The sequence below is a fragment of the Lagopus muta genome, chromosome 8 (genome assembly GCF_023343835.1).
Source record: "Lagopus muta isolate bLagMut1 chromosome 8, bLagMut1 primary, whole genome shotgun sequence".
NCBI classification, from domain to species: Eukaryota; Metazoa; Chordata; class Aves; order Galliformes; family Phasianidae; genus Lagopus; species Lagopus muta.
The window spans coordinates 17,382,296-17,401,759 of record NC_064440.1 but is presented as its reverse complement, the minus strand read 5'-3'; the positions used below and the strand labels follow the sequence as shown (position 1 = coordinate 17,401,759).

At 34.2% G+C, this 19,464-nt stretch overlaps 1 protein-coding gene across 8 annotated transcripts in view; it reads left to right on the top strand.

Moving 5' to 3' along the window:
• LOC125696589 (sodium channel protein type 1 subunit alpha) overlaps positions 1 to 19,464 on the top strand; it is a 170,025-nt gene that overhangs the window by 53,037 nt on the left and 97,524 nt on the right. For 2 of the 8 annotated variants that reach the window (XM_048952408.1, XM_048952407.1), the window contains exons 24-28: positions 252 to 389; positions 3,484 to 3,588; positions 3,951 to 4,221; positions 4,573 to 8,548; positions 11,776 to 13,405. The exons of 4 other annotated variants lie outside the window; for them this stretch is intronic. In XM_048952408.1, the coding sequence (XP_048808365.1) occupies positions 252 to 389; positions 3,484 to 3,588; positions 3,951 to 4,221; positions 4,573 to 5,768 (1,710 nt within the window). In that variant the 3' untranslated portion in view covers positions 5,769 to 8,548; positions 11,776 to 13,405. Of the gene's footprint in view, positions 1 to 251; positions 390 to 3,483; positions 3,589 to 3,950; positions 4,222 to 4,572; positions 8,813 to 11,775; positions 13,406 to 16,752; positions 16,861 to 19,464 lie in introns of those variants that run through there. 2 more of the 8 variants (XM_048952409.1, XM_048952410.1) reach the window with 2 other exon arrangements.

The window sequence follows — 19,464 nt, the reverse complement described above, 5'->3', positions numbered from 1 at the left end:
GGAAGCTATACATGACCTTAAAGAGGAATTGCAAGTATTTGTATGCAATAAGAGACGTTGAATGAATTTACATGATCAAAGATTGAACAAGTTTAGGGTGTTCTCCAAAAATAACTGTTGCACTACCCCCATTTTTCTTTCTTTGTTGCTGTCTGGCTAAACACAGCTTCTGTTTCTTCTCTTCTTATAGTATTCTATAATCTGTTTTTACTGTTGTTGGTGATGTATTTCTGTTTTTCTGTGTTACATAGGTAGGGAAACAGCCCATGTACGAGGATAACCTATACATGTATCTTTACTTTGTTGCCTTTATCGTCTTTGGATCCTTCTTCACCCTAAACTTGTTCATTGGTGTCATCATAGATAACTTTAACCAACAAAAAAAGAAGATAAGTGTCAACATGTTTCATTTTCTTCATACTTCATTGTCTTTAAGTGTTATGCAGATCTGTACAAAGAAACGGAAGATAAAGAGAGCTCGTTAACTGTCTTGAGTTGTTAATGAGTTTGCAAGAGAAAGAAAATTATTGATGTGTGAAAATGTGTCTTGGTGGTTTTGTTTTGTTTTGTTTTTTTTGTGGGGGACTTTTTTTTTCCCTCAGCTGAAATGGTTTCTGTTATTCAAATGAGCGTAAGTTTGTGTCAAAAATTCCAGAAGGATTAAAATAGATTAAAATGCATCCTATGATGGCAAGTTAAATTCTGTTTGCTATCTAAACTCTGAATGTTTTCTATGGTAGGCTTCTTTGTCTGTATATGAAAGGAGCAAAGTGCTGGAGTCTTATTTACCTAGAAAAAAAAAGTGCCACTAAATAATAGCAAAGTAGAATATAATTTCTTAGAATCAGAGAGTCATTTCGTAGACTCACTTGCAATTTCAGGTGATTTATCAAATTTCATTCACTGTACTAAAATAAAGATACTGCTAGACATATTGCACTGGAAAATTCCAGTGTTTCCATATATATCCTGGGCAGAAATCTACAAACGTTTCTTTCCATCTCTTAATCTCTTGAGGCCCTCTGTTAGGTTAAGTCTAATCCTGATGATAAATTTGTGAGATAATCTTGGCTGAATAGATCCAGTGGAATGTTTTCTGTCATGTTATACAAAAAAGAGTAAAGCTTTTATGAAATCTAAAATATGAAGAAATGTGTTACCCATTGATGACTGTCTTTATATTCTCACTTGAGTTTTGAGATGGGTTTACTTTTTATCTCTTTCACAATGTTTTTCTTTTCCCCTAAGTAGTTGTATAAAATTATTCTCACTGAGTTGTATGGAAATACCTGCCTCTCAGAATTAGGGGCTTTGGTGTTGCTTTTTTATTTTTCCTCATAGTTGCACAGGAACTATTTTATTCTGATTTCTCTTCTATTTTGATTCAGTTTTTCTTTTCATTTCCCTCTTTAGTCCTTCAGAAGGAAAGAGAGATTGGCCTATACCATAGAGGTCACCCAGCATGGCTTGTGATATCCACCCTATGGAGTCAGACCATTATTTTTTATCTACCAGTACACATTTGGGTTTTTTTTCCACAAAGATAATCTTGGAAAAGTACCTACCAACTGAGACTAGAGTTTATAGCTTCATATGTTGCTTCATCAGATCCTTTGAGTCTTTTGTGTGCTTATCCAAATATAAACAGTTTGTAGTTATAAAACTGATATTGTCTTTATCCTTCAGTAAGTTTCTTCCCCCACACAGGCACCATGAATAACATCAGAGGATTCCAGGACTAAAGAGGAAGCTGAGTCTGTTTCTTCTGATCCTGGGAGAGGAAGACTTAGGAAGTTATATATATGCTGTTGATATTTCTATCAGTCTCTATGTTCTGGGGTTACCATGTCCAGTAAACAGATGGTTGTAAATTGGCAGATGCTGGCTAGTGTAGTCATTATGACTCAAAAAGGCAGAAAAGTGTTCATAAGGTTTCTTTCTGGCAGTGTGGTGTCTGTGTACATCCTTTGAACTTCTGTCACCAAAATAGTTGAACAGGCTGGGGAACATTCTGTCTGCATGCTACTCTTCAGTTTAATAGAACAAATTAGCAGCCATTACTGGCTTGTCTTTTGTATTTATAGAGGCACCTTTGCTCATAGAAATGCAGCAATATTCTTGTCTTTGCTCTGCATTCGCATCACAATGAGCTATTTGTTTTGGGCAGTGTTTTTAAGATATGGGAAAGACCTTATGTTAGAATATACTTTCTCTGTGTAGTTAAACTATGTTGATTTCTTTGGTCCTTGTGTGCATCCCACTAGCTGTCAAATTGTTAACCATTAAAGTCTTCAACTATAATGTTGAGTAATGTTTATCCCACTTTGAGTCAGTTATTCTCCCAATGGATGGCACACTGAGACAGCGATGTTAACTCTTGCTTGCTATTACATCACACGTCAGTGAGAGAGCAGATGTAGTCCTCAGTTCAACGCCAGTTCCTTTGTAGTTCTTTTTTTTTTTTTAATTCCCGCTGAGTAAAATCTGCTGATAGATTTTTCATTATTCTCCACCATAATCAGCAAATTCACTTTTTGTTTTAGTTCCAGGACCTATGGTCTCTAATGAATGAATTATACTTGAACATGTGGTTTATGAAGAGAACATACTATAAAAAATCTCTTTTGATTTCTGACCTTCATGTCTGCATGTAGCCATAGCTGAAAGGCTCAAACACATCTTCACATTATTGATAAATATGATCAACACTATTTTTGACAAAGTCACAGATTCATCTAGACTGAAATTCATTTCCAAATGCTTTGACATCACGAATGCCTGTATGTAAAACCAAATGCATGGAAGGAAAGTCACTTGTCAGAAATACAATTTTGCTAAATATTTTCATGTGTATTACACATAACAATCTAGATATTATTTTACTCGAATTGCTTACCTTAAATTCAGACAAGAAAACATAAAAAGTGTATCAGTGCTTATTGATGCTCTCTGCACAGTGTAGTGGATAATCGAACACCAGATACTCACTGTGGAAGTATTTCTATTGCAGCAGCAAGTATTTGAACTGAGATACCTGTATACCCATGGTAAAACATACATCCTGAGAAATAAGTAATGTCAGTAATCCCTTTTTTCCACACACATTCTTTCTGATGACCTATCAGTTCTGAATGACTGCTTCTACTTTTGAAACTTATTTCTAGTTCATTGTTTTACAGTGTGGAGTTTACTGTTAGCTATAGAATATGTATTTCTATAAGTTTTTTCATTCATATTTAACTGAATTATCTTTGTATCTGAATTTTTTTTAATAACAGAAGTCCTTTTTTTTACTTCCTTAATTTGTTTTGATTTTCCATCAAGGCTTGTGAGATACTTTAATAATCTTTGATATGATTATTGTATTTTGGTTTTTATAGCAGTGTATTATAAGAACGAATGCATAGTTCAGAAAAGTGATGTTCTGCGTATTAATGGAATGTAAGCCTTGGCTGTAATTGGTTTTTATTTTTCTTATTTTACCTAGGAGGTCAGGACATTTTTATGACAGAAGAACAAAAGAAATACTACAATGCAATGAAGAAATTAGGTTCCAAGAAACCACAAAAACCTATACCTAGGCCAGCGGTAAGAATACATGCTATTCTTATGTCATGTACATTGAGCAACAGCAGTATGTTAACTATCAAAAGTCTCCCTCAACTTTAAAATGGTCTAGGCTTAATTGAAATTCTCCATTCTAAACTGAAATTTGTTCATCCTTTAGGAAAATATTCTCATAGTTATTTTGCCTGGGGAAATACAGAATCAGAGGATCTTAAGAAGTAGGAATGTGTTGGGTTTTGAGGGGGAAACAGAAATCTAGAAAAGTGACTGAAGAGCACTTTTAGGTTTTTGAGTATATTTTGAGTAAGAAAGAAAAAGACAGGAAAACAAAGAGTGTTCATTACATACAAGCTAGTGTCACGTTTTCTTTTTTCTCCCCTCAGAATAAATTGCAAGGTTTGGTGTTTGATATTGTAACAAAACAAGCATTTGACATCGGCATTATGGTCCTCATCTGTCTTAACATGGTCACCATGATGATAGAAACAGATGACCAGAGTGAACTTATGCAAAATATTTTATACTGGATTAACTTTGTTTTTGTTGTCCTTTTCACTGGAGAATGTGTCTTAAAACTCTTCTCGCTCCGTTACTATTACTTCACTGTTGGCTGGAATATCTTTGATTTTGTGGTTGTTATCCTTTCAATAGTAGGTAAGAAATTCTTGTATTTCAAATGAATTATAGTAATATATAAAATGCTTTGAAAAGTTTTATACATTAAAGGAATATTTGATTATCATTGCTTCTGATTTTTTAGGAAATGAGAAGCATACTTCAGAGTCGTACCTTCTCAATAATTCTGTATCAATCATAATACTCATTTTTTTCTATGAGTACTGGGAAAAAAGCTCGAATTACAAATAGCAGATAAAATCTATTGACTCTTCTTCCAATTACGTTTTCCAGAAATTGCATAGATAGATTTGTTCTTTGTTCATAATCTGTGTTGTAGTTTATGTATCTCTTCTGTTACTCTTCTAATTTTATTTTTATGTTTCACAGGTATGTTTTTAGCTAAGGTGATTGAAAAGTATTTTGTGTCCCCTACTTTGTTCCGAGTCATCCGACTTGCCAGAATAGGTCGCATCCTGCGTCTCATTAAAGGCGCAAAGGGAATCCGCACTCTGCTTTTTGCTCTGATGATGTCTCTTCCTGCTTTGTTCAACATTGGCCTGCTGCTCTTCTTGGTCATGTTTATCTATGCCATATTTGGCATGTCCAACTTTGCCTACGTTAAGAGGGAAGCTGGAATTGATGACATGTTCAACTTTGAAACATTTGGCAACAGCATGATCTGCCTATTTCAAATCACCACATCTGCTGGCTGGGATGGCTTGTTAGCCCCAATTCTTAACAGTGGGGAGCCAGACTGTGATCCTAACAAAGTTCACCCAGGGAGCTCTGTTAAAGGCGACTGTGGCAACCCTTCGGTTGGGATTTTCTTCTTTGTCAGCTACATCATCATATCCTTTCTGGTGGTGGTGAACATGTACATTGCTGTCATTCTGGAGAATTTTGGTGTTGCAACTGAAGAAAGTGCTGAGCCCTTGGGTGAGGATGACTTTGAGATGTTCTATGAGGTTTGGGAAAAATACGATCCAGATGCAACACAATTCATAGAATACAGCAAACTATCAGAGTTTGCAGCTTCTCTGGATCCTCCTCTTAATATACCAAAACCAAACAAGATCCAGCTGATTGCAATGGATCTGCCCATGGTAAGCGGTGACAGAATTCACTGCCTCGACATCTTGTTTGCTTTCACAAAGCGTGTGTTAGGGGACAGTGATGAGATGGATGCCCTCAGAGTACAGATGGAAGACCGATTTATGGCAGCCAATCCTTCCAAAGTCTCCTATGAACCAATCACAACCACATTAAAACGGAAACAGGAAGAAGTGTCTGCTACCATTATTCAGCGTGCCTATAGATGTTATCTTTTAAGACGATCAATAAAGAAACTCTCATATATGTACCGCAAAGATGGGGTTGATATACTTAGCAAAAATTATATGCTTTTTGGTAAGCTAAGTGAAAATTCAACTTCAGAAAAAACAGATATGACTGCATCCACCACATATCCACCTTCCTATGACAGCGTAACAAAACAAGAAAAGGAAAAATATGAAGATGACAAATCAGAAAAAGAAGACAAAGGGAAAGACAGAAAAGGAAATAAAAAGTGGAAGAAGACATAAAGAAGTGGGCAGTGGTGGCTGTTTAAAGCCTCAGAAGATGAATTTTTTTTATCAATAACACTTCTGTTGGAGGATTATGCCAAAATGACAAGTTTTTACTTATTTACCGAGTGCTATTGTCAGTGCCTGTACCAAGATAATGACATGTGGTAGCAAACCCTGTATGTAGCAGGGAAAAAAGCATTCCAGAAGAATAGTTTTTATTACCAGCTGGCACTAATAGAGAGGAGACATAAACTTTTTACTTGGACTATGTGGACTCTTAATGGAGGGCAAAATTATCAGTTCTAGTAAGTTTGTGGAATACGTGTATCCACTGTATGCATTTCATCTACTATGTATGTGTATCTTTTCCTTTGGTGGTCTCATTTGCTGTAATTCACATTCTGTTATTTGTAATTGTACTCTGTTGAGGAAGAAGATAAATGTTCATACAGAGGAACACAGTGTCATGAGCTAGGTAATTACAGAGTCAGAATGTGAACATAGTCTTCTTCAAGCCACCGCTTCTAAAAGCAGAAAAGAGAGTGTCCAGACTCTTGGACCTTAGAATCTACATCAAATCAACAGCAAATGATAAAGAATATAGTTTAGAAAAATAATTTATCAGAAAACAGAAGAATCACTTTCACAGAAAGGAGGTTAGTAATTTGTTCTCTTGATTTTACTATACTTGTTTAATATTTCCTATTAACTCTTCATTTTTCATATAGTCCTATTCAGTGAATGATTTAAATGCATCATGCTACAGAAAATTTCTTATTTGATAAATGCAGAACTAGTAAAAAAGAGTTAGTTTACTTTCAGGGTCCAAGGTTACTCTTAGTTTATGAGTGCTTTTATCGTAGAGTAGCTATAAACACCAAATTTTTGCTTACAGGGAATCACTGGAGAAAAAAAAAAAAAGCAGTAGTTTATTTTACTTAGTTAAGAAACAAATGTAGACCTTGCAACAACTTCCATACTTCATTCTAATGTCAGTCTCTACAAATTTAATTTCACATATATAAATCCTATTTAATACAGTAATCAAAGTTACATGTATAAAATGACAGCAAAATACCTATTGGAACAAACAATACTTCGAGAAGCTGATTGTGTTGAAGATATAAACTAAGTACATTGAAGGTAACTTTGAGCCCCATAGGACTTTAGCCAGGTTTCCACTTTATGAAATGCAGTCTTCCATAGAAGGCTGGTATGACCAAATGATGTACTTGAATCAGCTTTGTTCTGCACTGTGGTTTAGATGATTTTTTCACATCAAAGCTTATAGAACCTACATAGGTAAAATTGTTCTGTTACTTAGTCAGTTGTTTTACACAGTGGTACCTGTTTGAACAAAGAGACGATGACCTAAGTACTAAGTATTTATTGCATTAAATATGTACCCTCATAAATGTGGCTTTTAATATTTCAGTAAATTATATGATATATTCTGTAATACTCTAAATAATTGGGAAGCTTTAACTGATGCATGCTTGCTGCTATTATTCTACAGCTATTAAAGTCTAAGATGGAAAGACATGTGAGTGTTAGAAAGGAAAAAAAACTATTCAGCAAGACCATCATTCCTCACAACAGTAAGCAATAGTTTGCTGCTATTATAGATTTTATTTTGAGTTTATTAATGTTATGCTGTGAATAAACAGACAATAGAAGATTAATATACTGCTTAACTTGCTTAAAATGTGAGGCTATAAAAATATATATATATTGATCTCTTCATGTTATTTTGCAAATAAATTTATTTTATAATATTTTATGCATGTTAGAAATAATACAAATATCTTTATTTAATCATTTTTATTTCTATCTGTAACAGTTTTTTGGGTTTTTTTGGAGGGGAACGTAAGATACAATATGAATTGGCAATTGCAATTCTCTGCTAATTATATGAAAACAGATTTTAGTAAGTGGTAGTTTTAAAAGAAATGAACAGCATAGATCTTTTTCTGATCAGTGATAGTTCCTTGTACGTGACACAAGATGGAAGTTTTCTTTTAAAATCATGCTCTTGTCTATCAATTTTCAGGTTAATTTTTGTCATAGAAACCTTGTTTTTCTGCCATGTTATTCACACTGCCTGCTTGTCCTGTGGATTTGTCGTGCAGTAGTAGTGCTTTAAATATAATTTGCTATTCAAAATCTTTCTTCATAAGAATGAACAGTTAACTTGTGTAATGGGCAGTGAAATACCTTCCAATTCTTACAAAAGAAACTATAGATGGGCTTTTGCTTCTACAGAAACTGGTTTCTGTACTGGTAAATTGCATGCAGGATGTTGTTTTACCAAAAATAACTACACTGCTAACAACCCAGAAGAATAAAGATAACCTTTTTATGTATTTGTTTTAGTCTTTGTGGTTTTTATTGTAGGAGACTAATACAGTTCAACAAGTAATTGTTCACCCTTAACTTTAACAACTTCAGTGATAAAGCAATATGTTCTGAACATCTATATTACGTGTTATTTGATTACTTGTATCAGTATAAACTTGTCACCATAAACTGAAATGTCCATATTGTCCTGAACAGAAAGGTTTTTATTTTTATTTATTTATTATTATTATTATTATTTTTAATTCAGAAAAGAGTTCCATTGCAACTATGTGAGTTTTGTCAGATTTTTACAAATTTTCTAGGAAGAGCTACAGTGGTGTCCTGGCACCAAGTCCAAATTTTGGATGTCTCAAAGGTACTACTGAGCAGTGGATCTGTATGTTGTTCACCCTGATGTTGGAGCTCTGAGTGTTCTGTCACAGGAATAACCCCAGAAGGTAATAAGAGTCCCTTTAATCCCAATCCACCTCAAGAAACCCAGTGCTTCCCAAGAGAATGAAGAAGGACCTGTTAGAGGTGCTGTGGCTACAGCACAGGTGGCTTGAGGCACTTAGTGCCATTACAGAGCCTGACAGGCACTGTCTCTGGCAGGAGGTTACAGGCAGCAGGATGTTGGGCAAACAGACGTGTATGGGGCAATTAATACAGTTTTCTTTTTCACATGTTATGAAGAAGACCTGCTGTATACTCAGGTTAGAAGAGCATAAAAAAAAAAAAAAAGCAAAACCCTCAAGTACGCTGTTTTGAAGGACAATTTGGATTTTTTTGTAATTATATCTAATTTGATTTTTTTTTTTTTTTGGTAGTTTTGATCTGGTGGCTTGATTGTCTGTTTTAATATAGAACAGTTGTTCTAACATTCTAATTACAAGTAGTACTTATCCAAAGCAGTAATGTTATCCAAGTACTTATCCAAGCAGTAAGTCAGTGCTGGATAGGTTGGTAGTTACAAAAAAACGAACAAAAAAAAAACCACCAAAAAACCAAGCACATGGAATAAGACTGAAATATTTATACAAAAATTTTACTACGAATTCAGCAGTTTGCATTTATGAGGTCATTTATAAAACCATTTTACCTTAGAAATTTACAATCAATGTTAATTTTTATTAAAAGTAGAATCAAACTGAAGTTATTCAATCTTTTGTGCAAATTCTAAACTTTTCCTTTCCAAAGAGTAATATATTTTCAGATTTCATATATATAAATATAAAATATTTACTTGAATAAATTTGTTTTTTTTATATTTATTTGAGAAAATATAAATATAAATATATTCATATATTATATAAATATTCCAGGATACCTGGAAGTAATTTGCCAGTGTGGAGGACTGCATTCTTTCTCCCTTTGACATGCAGTCTTTCTCCCTTACCTGCAGGTATAAAATGCATTTGCACTTCATGTTGATATACAACAGATGTTTCAAGGTGAGTTAGTCGTATATCAGTATGTAAAACAAAACTCCAGAGCTGGAGAGTACTGCACTTCATTGCAGTTCACAGAGAATGAAAGATGAATTAGATCCGCACACTTAAAATTTTCTGAGAAAACTTTCTTTATTCCTTTTTATCCACACAGGACTTTTATTTGTTTATGCTATATATATATTTTTTTTTAAATCCAAGCTATTTTTCTGGAATGAAAGTGCCATCAGAAACAATTACATATATATACTGTATATATTATGTATAAATAATACATAATTATATAGTATATATAAATATATAATTTTTATTTAAATTTAAACCTGACTGCATCCAGCAGAGGGCACAAACACCTGCCAGATCATCTCGGTACTGATGGCCTCTTCTGCCACAGAAAGAGGTGTTGCAGTTACTAAAATGTCTTTCAGCTTTTCAAATAATTTATAGATTTTTAATTTTTTTTTTCTAGTTAACATGACAATTCATCTGTAAACGTGGCCTTCTTGATACTACTTCTGTCACTGGGCCAGGTCTTTCTGCATGTAAGTTCTATTAAACAGTGTGTGGCCATATATCTAGAGATAATAAGAACTGCCACACTTATCCAAGCTTACTAAAATACAACCTAAGGGTGTCTATTAAAAAGGCACTGGGGAATTACACAGATTGCTTTGCCTTTATTAATAGGAAATATTCAATTCCACTGTGCACACAAACCAGCTCCAACCTTCTAAAAGAGTCAAATAATGAAGTATATATCTCATCTGCGTGTCTGACAGTCATAACAGGAAGTGTTATTAACAATGCTTTGGTGTTCTTTGAGCCTAGAAAATTCCTACAGTACTCATTTTGTTGTACATATTCAGAAAGGTTTATCTAGCTTTTCAATGCGTTAGGAGAAATATCCTGAAATACCTGCAGTGTAAGAATATGTAATGGCTCACAAACCTCTGCATTAGCAGTATGGTTTTCAGAGGAGGATGGAACAACTCTCTTTCATTCTCTGAGCACATCTCGGTTTTGTCTATGTGATCCAGCATGCGGCTTCTGTTACTTAGCATATCTTCTATTTTCTTGCTGATCAGTGGGAGCTTTTACACAGAGAAATGCGTATATCTTAGTGCTTGCCTGAAAAAAAATCATACTGCAGTGTAACACAAGCAAAGTACACTGCGGCACATTCTCATCCCTCTGGAGAGGGCAGACTGCATGCTGAAGCACACATGAGCTCTGCTGCAAGAGAAACAATTGATGAAAATAAGGAATGATGTTTCATCAACAACTTACAACACTTAAAACCAGCAGCCAGATACGTTGTACATTTGCATTTTCTGTTGTCTTAAAAGCATGTTTCATTCTCTTTAACAGTAATCTTGATGTTAATCTTTGTGTAATATGACAGCTAATTAAAAAAAAAAAAAAAAAGAGCTCTTTTTTTAGGACATACATATCTGAAACAATGTAATAAGCTGTTGTGTCTTTTTTTAAAGTACTATCTATAACATGTATGTTCATAAATGATCGGGGAATTGTCTATGTCTTTGTACTATTGCTTTATAACAATGTCACGCTTGCAGATACCATAGCAACCCCTGTCACGTGGTACTTTCCAATTACTGAAGTAGCTTTATCCCCATACTCTGCAGCAATACTTGCATTAATATCTGTCTGTAAAGCAGTTCAGTAAATACTGCATTTTCATCCAAAATGGCAAACTAAATGTGCCACTGATGATCGTGCCTGGGGTATCAGGCAAAAAGCTAGAAAAATACTTTCCTCTAATGACAGGCATTATGAATCTCTGTATCTTTCTCTTCTTGATGGCTGTCATATGTGACATATAGGGGTTCATGCAGTATTCCTGCAAATACTATTAATATAAGTGTATAGAGATTTTAACTATGTAGGATTGAAAACTGAATGTGCTTTATATGGTGATGGATGGGTGAGGAAGTTAAATGCAGGTCCTTGACATCCTCTATCCAGACTTGCATATACTTTCAAGAATTGAAACAATGTGGGGAGTGATGGTCAAAAGCATTGTGAACCTTACTTCTCTTGCTCTATTTTTTTTTTTCCCTGACACAGTGCAACAGTCTGTTAGGTTATTCTTACTTTTGTATGAAAATAAAAAGAACAATGAAGTGGGAATGTTTCTGGTGAATGAACAGTAACCAATGTCAGATGTGGAGAAAATATAATAAAATATTAACATGGCTTTTCTACTTGTGTTTTAGGACTAAAGCCTTCATTTCAAATTTGAATTTTACCTCATATGAGGACAGCTTCATGTATAGGAAATTTCAAAAGGTATGAAAAAGAACTGGTGACAGTAAAAGAAATTACAGTGCAGGTGCCGCTGAGAAGTTATTAATGTAAAATCTTTTGCAAAGTTAATTGGAAGTCAAAGCACTCTGCAATTAGATGAAAGTATCAAAGAACATGGCATTGCAAAAATTCTGCAACAGAGTGAGTAGAAAAGGTTGTCTTAGTACAAGGGTCAAGAAAGAAAGCTGCAGGCTAAAATCTGGGTTAAAAAATAGTTCATATCTCTGTTAACATCCAAAATGTGAATGTGTATGTACTCTTTTTATTCAAATCTGTCATTACGTACACATCTTGAATCACTTCAGCGAGTAAAAGTCTCCCAGTATTCTTGTGGAGAAAAAAGCCAGAGTATACTGGCTCAACTTTTCAATTATTTGGTAACTACTTGCTCTTCAGCTTTGTTTTCCTTGTCCCATAGTAGGAGGAAGTTTTTCATACAGAGAGTGGTGACACACTGGAACAGGTTACCTAAGGAGGTTGTGGATGCCCCATCCCTGGAGGCATTCAAGGCCAGGCTGGATGTGGCTCTGGGCAGCCTGGTCTAGTGGTTGGTGACCCTCCAAATAGCAGGGGGGTTGAAACTAGGTGATCATTGTGGTTCTTTTCAACCCAGGCAATTCTATGATTCTGTGATATGATTCTATGATAGTCTCCATCTCTTTTCCTTCTTCTTCCTGCTTCTTCCCTAGTCTGGAAATGAGAGGAAATGCCTTTCAGCCAGAAAAACACAATATCAGTTTGTTGCAGCAAATGATTCAAACAGTGGAGCTGAAGAGTAATTGGTGACAGCACCTGCAAATGGTGGTAGGTAACCTCAGTAGCATATAGACTTCAGCAGCCATTAGAATAGATGTTTAAAAAGGCATTTAGTAAAGAAATTAGAGATAATTTATTATCTTTTAGGATTGACTAGATTACTGATCACAAGGAATATTATATTCCCCTTAAAACTCCAGATTTGTATGTATAATTCAAATAGCAGATACACAGCAGTCAGCCCTCACCTAAATAGATAGAAAACTCTGTAGAAGTGATTTAAACCAACTTTGAAACATGACAAAAATGCTCATAAAAATGCTCTGGTTCTTAAAGACCAGTAATCAACTTACTTTCCTACTTGTGCTAATTGTATATACTTTTTTTTTTATATGAAGTTATATCCTTTTAAAGCATATCTCATCTGAAAAATAGTGGTAAGGACATTTGGAAAGTGTCTAGTTTATTTGTAACCCTTTGAGAGTTTCTTTAGGTTAGACATTTTGCTAACAGTTTCTAGAGTATAGTTAAATTTCATGTACTTTCAGCTATTAACTTCTCTAATGCTTCAAAATAAAAGTTCTCTCATGGTTCCAAATAACTTTTCTAAAATTTTGCTGATCACTAAATGTATACAATACTGAGATTCTGATCTTGAAAACTTCTCTTTAGAGATGACTGGCTCCTGGGCAGACTGGTTTATGACAAGTATTATAGACAATACACTATCATGGCATTAAGAGAAGTAGATACAATAAAATGAAATCCCATTTTAAATATAAAAAGTTTTCAACTCAACTTCAGTAGAAGGATTCTGTAGGATAATGTTACTGAGCAATTGCACAGTTCTCTGTATTTTATTAAACACACATACTGGAGTGTTTTTGGATGCATCTGATTAGTTTCAGTATGTATTAAGGGATCACTACAAATTCCTTTAAAATAATCTGTATCTATTACTGTCATTATACTGACACATGCTATAGTCATGATTAATTATTACTGTCACAGACAACACAGTATATTTCCATTAACCTTCCATAACTTCCATAAAAGTTAGGTACCAGCAGCAAACCTGTCTTGCCATTCTCTCAGGATTCCACGATGGAGCATGCTGCATACTGTTAATTCAGTCCCATGCTATTTTTGCCTCTGTGCAAGCGCTTGCTGACTTGTAGTTTAAACAGTAGTTAATACAGTGTGGTGTTATATTTTACTTAATTATTTCTCCACCATAATTTCTAAGTTGTAAACTAAGGTGGAAGAGTTTTATTAAAAAGAAAAGAGAAAGAAAAAAAATGAACAAAAAATAATAGTAAGAAGAAATTCAAAATTTACAATTTGCAATTCAAAATGTAACGTCATTGAATTAGAATTTTTGAACTTTGTGACTAATGAACAACTTGTCCATGTATACCTGTGTATAACTAATAATTCCTTTATAGCTCCTCTTGGAAATCACCTTTCCCTACCCAATCTTGCCACATATAATTAATCAGAAGTATGACTACAGTGAAGTCCTTAACTAATTGAGGCTCATAATCATTGAGGCTCAGCTTCAAAATATCTGGGATCAACCACCATAGGCAACTGGTGTGATACCTTTGGTTTGTGGTAGTTATACCAAATCCAGGATGATGTAAGATGTCACCCATTCAGTGAATTAGCTTTCAGGATTACTTTCACGAATTGGTTATATCGTACGGAATTATTTATTTCCTGTTTTTCAGTGTTTTTGGTTGGTTTTTTTTTTTTAATTAAAAAAAAATAGGTTTTCTTACTGCATTTTGGGCATACATAAAAAAAAGATAGTCAAGACTGTATTGAATCATGAAATTGAAGAGTTTCCTCTCCAAATTTCCATGATTCAGAAGTGCATCAAGCATAAGTTTCTGTCATAGTCACATTTTTCAGGGATTAGAAGAAATTAAAAAAAAAAAAAAAAAAATTATTCAATTAAAGCTAAATTCTCTGAATTCCAGAGATATTTTTAAGAATCTAAATGTTCATAACATTTTTATTTCTTTATTTAAAAATAGGCCATGTACATATAACTAAATTTTAAAAAAATTTCTCCACTAGTTGTTCTTAAGGTATTTTAATCAAAATGGGTGAGTTATATTTGTTTAATTACTTCTTAATGTCTACCAGAGTATACAATATTAGTAAGATGTAGTGTCCCAATACGGTTATTTTATTTTATATTTTAGCATCTTGCTGCCCCACCTCTAATGGAGTTTTATTGCTTTTTGCTGCCTGCAAGCTGAGTTATAGCATCAGGAAGTAGAATGTACTTAAGCTGAATGCAAAGATCCCTTGATGATGAGTTTTTAAGTCAATGTGACAGAAATACGTTTTGCTTTGTTCCTTCACTGTGTGATGGGGAGCCATTGAGTTTTGTTTTTTTTTTTTCTTTTAGCTGAAGAATTGAAATGGAAGTAAGCAGGTCTATATAGTGGCCACTACCATCGAAAACTGACTAAGAATTTAACATAAATAGTAGCTCACATTTGTTAGCAAGGCTGAAATTCCTTCTTCCTCAAGGTCTCCCTCAGTCATGAAATTTAATGTTTAAAAGTTTAGCTTTTAGTGGAACAAACCTTGTGATAATGAACATACATAAATCTACTTTAAACATCAACATAGTTTCTGCTATGAATATCTTATGCGTCTGAAAATAATAGATGAACATCATACAAACATGTATCTAGTAATTATATATACCCTTTAAAATAATAAGAGATATTTTTTTTCCTTAGCTTGAAAGGATTTATTCATTCTCCCCTACAAATTAATAGAATCATCCTTTTTCATCTCTGGGCTCTCAGCCCAGATTCCTGAGTATGGCAAAGAATTAGACCAAAGGCTTTAAAATTAGAACTCAGCTGTCTCTTCACAAATGCTAATAAAATAGAAAAACTAACTTATTTTCAGTGGTATGCACGGTGAATGTATCAAGGCTTTCAGAAATAAAATGGTGTGAGAGTGGATTAAATCTGCAGCATGCTTTCCAAGCAGGGGGTTAAATTTCTAAAGCAGGCAGCCAGCCTGCGCTGCAGTAGTTTGCATGTATAGTTTGGACAGCAGCCTTTTGTAGTTCAGGCTCTCAGAAACACAGAGATTTCTGATGTCCTTTCAGAGAATATTGAGAAATTCAGTGAACTCCTGACTCTTTAGAACTCCAGAAGTATGAACTGGCTAAAAAGATGTCTGGCTATTCAGTCTGTGTTATTATAATAAATAATAAAAAACCTGCTAGAGCTAGTGACTGTGTGGAAGCAGACAATGATACTCTTTACCTCTGTGGGATTTGTTCTAAGTGCAGAATATAAACAGATCTAATAATGAACTTCAGCTTGGAAGAAAAAAATTGTTCACTGTGGCAATATTTTTAGGAATAAGGAGGAGTGCAGTAGAAACAGATAGTGTCTGTGAATTTATTATTTCGAGTGGAATCTTTGACATATGCTTTTAAGTTGCATCTTTGAATTTGATTATTTTTAGGGCAAAATTGAAATACTGATTAAAAGTACCATCATTTGAGATGCAATTGAACCATAACTTGTGAAATAGACAAAAGTGGTAACAAAAAGCTGTATTTTACTGATAACTATGAACCAGTATAGCAAATCAACTCTGGAGGAGTTCATCTCTATCTACTGTATGGTGAAGGAGGCACCAAAGATTATGAAGCCTAAGAGCCAAAGAATTTTGTAATAGAGAAAAGGGCCTGTTCTCTGGGTGGGACAGTTGCTTGAGGGTTAGCAGGCACTGTTCCTGAACCCAGAGCACTCAGGATACAAAGATGTGTGAGAATAGGTCTGCAGGAGTTTGTTTCAGTCAGGTCGATGGTATTAACATTGCCCCAGTACCAGCCTTTTGCTGTTCTCAGTGCAGAAGCAGATGGATGCTCTTAGAGAATGCTGCCCTATTACTCCCTTTTTTTTTTTTTTTTTTTTTTTTTTTAACTTGGACACTGAGATTTTGATAAGTGTAAAGGAGATAATCCTGATTTGCTGCGGTTGTACTAATTGCAAAGCAATTCATGCAAAGGTAAATCTGTTCTGTGAAATGAAATAGGCATGGAGAAATCACATCAGATGAAATATTTTTTTTGTTCTTTTACACAGTGTGGAGAAGTTCTTTCTGCCTGTGCCACCCAAAGAATTACTGGTAAGTACAACACTGGATGAAGTTTCAATTTGTTTGGGATGTCTTTAAAAAGTATTTTGTGTATTTCCAATGGGAAATTCAAAGAGAATAATTAGATGTTACCTAAAAATATATTGCTGATTACACAGTTATAGTATGATGATGTTTCTCAGAATTTTAGAAAATGACAAGATATTCTAACTAAAAAAATAAGGGGCTAAAATGGAAATAGTATAGTTTTACCTCACATAGAAATAAAAAATTATTATGTATATAAATAAAGGCCTGGTAGATAATAGTTCCTCTAATCCTAAAATCAAGCAATTTTTTTTTTGTTTTTGTTATTAACCATCAAAATTATCCACTAAAATATGTTTTTACTTGAGGAGTTTAATTCCAATGAAAAATAATGGAAACTACTTAATTCTGGTGGTTGATATAAGTCCCACTTTTGCTTTGTAATATGAAAACAACAGTCTGGTTCTCTAGGATTGTGGTGATTGTGAGCAGTTACCATATGATGCTTGTACAACACTGTATGGGAAATGCATTGGTGACTTCGGGGACAGTGTAAAAAAATCGTGTATTGCTGCTCTGCCTGTTCTCTGTATAAATAGGGAGAATTCTCCTGAGATGTCAATCTGGCACCTTTCAAAAGCTTTGCATTTAGTTACTATTTATTATTAATTGTTAAGTGCTTGCAGTGTACTTGCTACTGTGAAATGTAAAAAGATACAGTCCTTGTCCCAAGGATCTTGTTTTAGAAGATGAACAAAACCAACTCATTCTTCTGTACAACAAATACAGTTTTCTTTGTGTTTTGTTCAAATTCTCTAAAACTGTGGTAATGTGGGCTTCAAGGCAGGTTACATAATATTTCTTTACTGACTTTCGCATTACCCCGTTCAGAGTGAAAAGAACTGTCAGCACGTAGTTGGCTATATGCACTGTGACAGATTTCAGTGTTCTGAACAATTGGTCCCAACTACTCTCATTTCTTATTCAAGGTTTCAAACCATTTTTGAAAGCTATCAAATTGCATGTTAAACTGCTCAAGAAGAGAAAGAGAGAACTTCTGGGTGGGAAGACAAGGCAGAGACATTGCATACTGAACAGCAGGGGAGGCATGATATTACAAGGATGATACTTCTAGGAAAGATATCAGACTAGTCTGTGTTCCTTTCTCCATAATTAAGAAGAAAGTTTTGTGATTTTCTTAGGACTAAAAATGGAGAATTAATAGGTAAAGCAAAGGTGTCATTTGCTTCAAAAAAGGGAGTTATATACACTACCCTGTATTTTTAAGTAGAATGCATATGATTTTATTTCTGTGCTTTTTTCTCTCTAGTACATGACACATTGGATATTTTATTGCAGCAGTTGTATTTGCTCAAACCAATCATGTCAGAGACCCAAGTGTGGTCATCAGTATTTGTAAAGCTTCTTAACTAGTAGCAAAGTGCTCAATGTTAACATTTGCTTGGATAAGGAAAAATTTTGTAGCTAAAAATAAGGAAGAAAATGGAAAGAGGGGAAAATTTAAAAAAAAAAATAGAGAGAGAGAGAAAGGAAAATAGTGACTTGAATTATGCAGAGAAAAAAATGAAAATATATAATAAAAATATTCAGGAACAGAGGAAAGAATGCAGGAAAAAATGTGATCCAATTTTGATAAGCATAAAGCATCTATGTAACATTTTCTGAATACTATATGTTTTACTTGCATTAAGCTGGTCTATAAAAAAAAAAAGATATTGGAAACAGTCAGTCTGACTGGAAGACTGCTAAGGTACCAGGTCAGAACAAATGAGTTAGAGGACTTCTGGCTCTGCTGACTGCAGGCGTCCCACCAAAGTTAACCCAGTGAGCCAGTGCCTGAAACTGGTTAGGAATACAGTAGTACTTGAGTACAACCAAAATGGGGGGCTGTCTTCTTAAGAGGGTTAGTAAATGTTTGGAGTTGTTCAGCTTCCCATTTAACTTAGGACTTCTTCAGATTATAAGCTTTAGCAAAACAGACATTCCATGTAGACTGTTCTTTTTCCTATTGGTTCCTGATTCTTTCTGTTAAATCACAGCTGCCTAGTTGCTATCCACTCATTAAATTCCCAAATGGAAGATCTGTAGGTGTCAGTCTCAATTGGAGATAAACACTATTCAATAAATTCAAATATAACCACTCAGGTTACTAGGATACCACTTATCTGTTCAGGATACAACTATTAACATTTAAATCCTCATTAACATTATAACACTGTCCATAAAATTCAGAACCTTTTACACAGAGGCATTCAAGTCTATTTATCAGTAATGTATTCTAAATAATCTAAAAACAACATGAATATCAGCATATACTTCGCAGTAAGTGTCATCAGAAGGGATCTTGAGGATCTAATGTTTGTTTTAAAGAACAGGCTAAGAGGAACACCAAGCTGATACAAGTACAGCTTTATGAGAGGTGATCAACTGATGAAAAAGGTCAACTGAACTCTGAAAGTGCATTAGAATAGGCTACAGAAAGAAATAACAGGTCTAGAATCAATACTTCAGACACATCACTAAATTTAAGCAAAGCTAACTTAGATACTAAACACTAAAAAGACAGCTTCAGTGTAATGACGCAAACACAGATAACTGAAAGTATTTCATTTTTGAAGCTCTTGACTGTGTAGTCAGTTCTAAAATTGAGC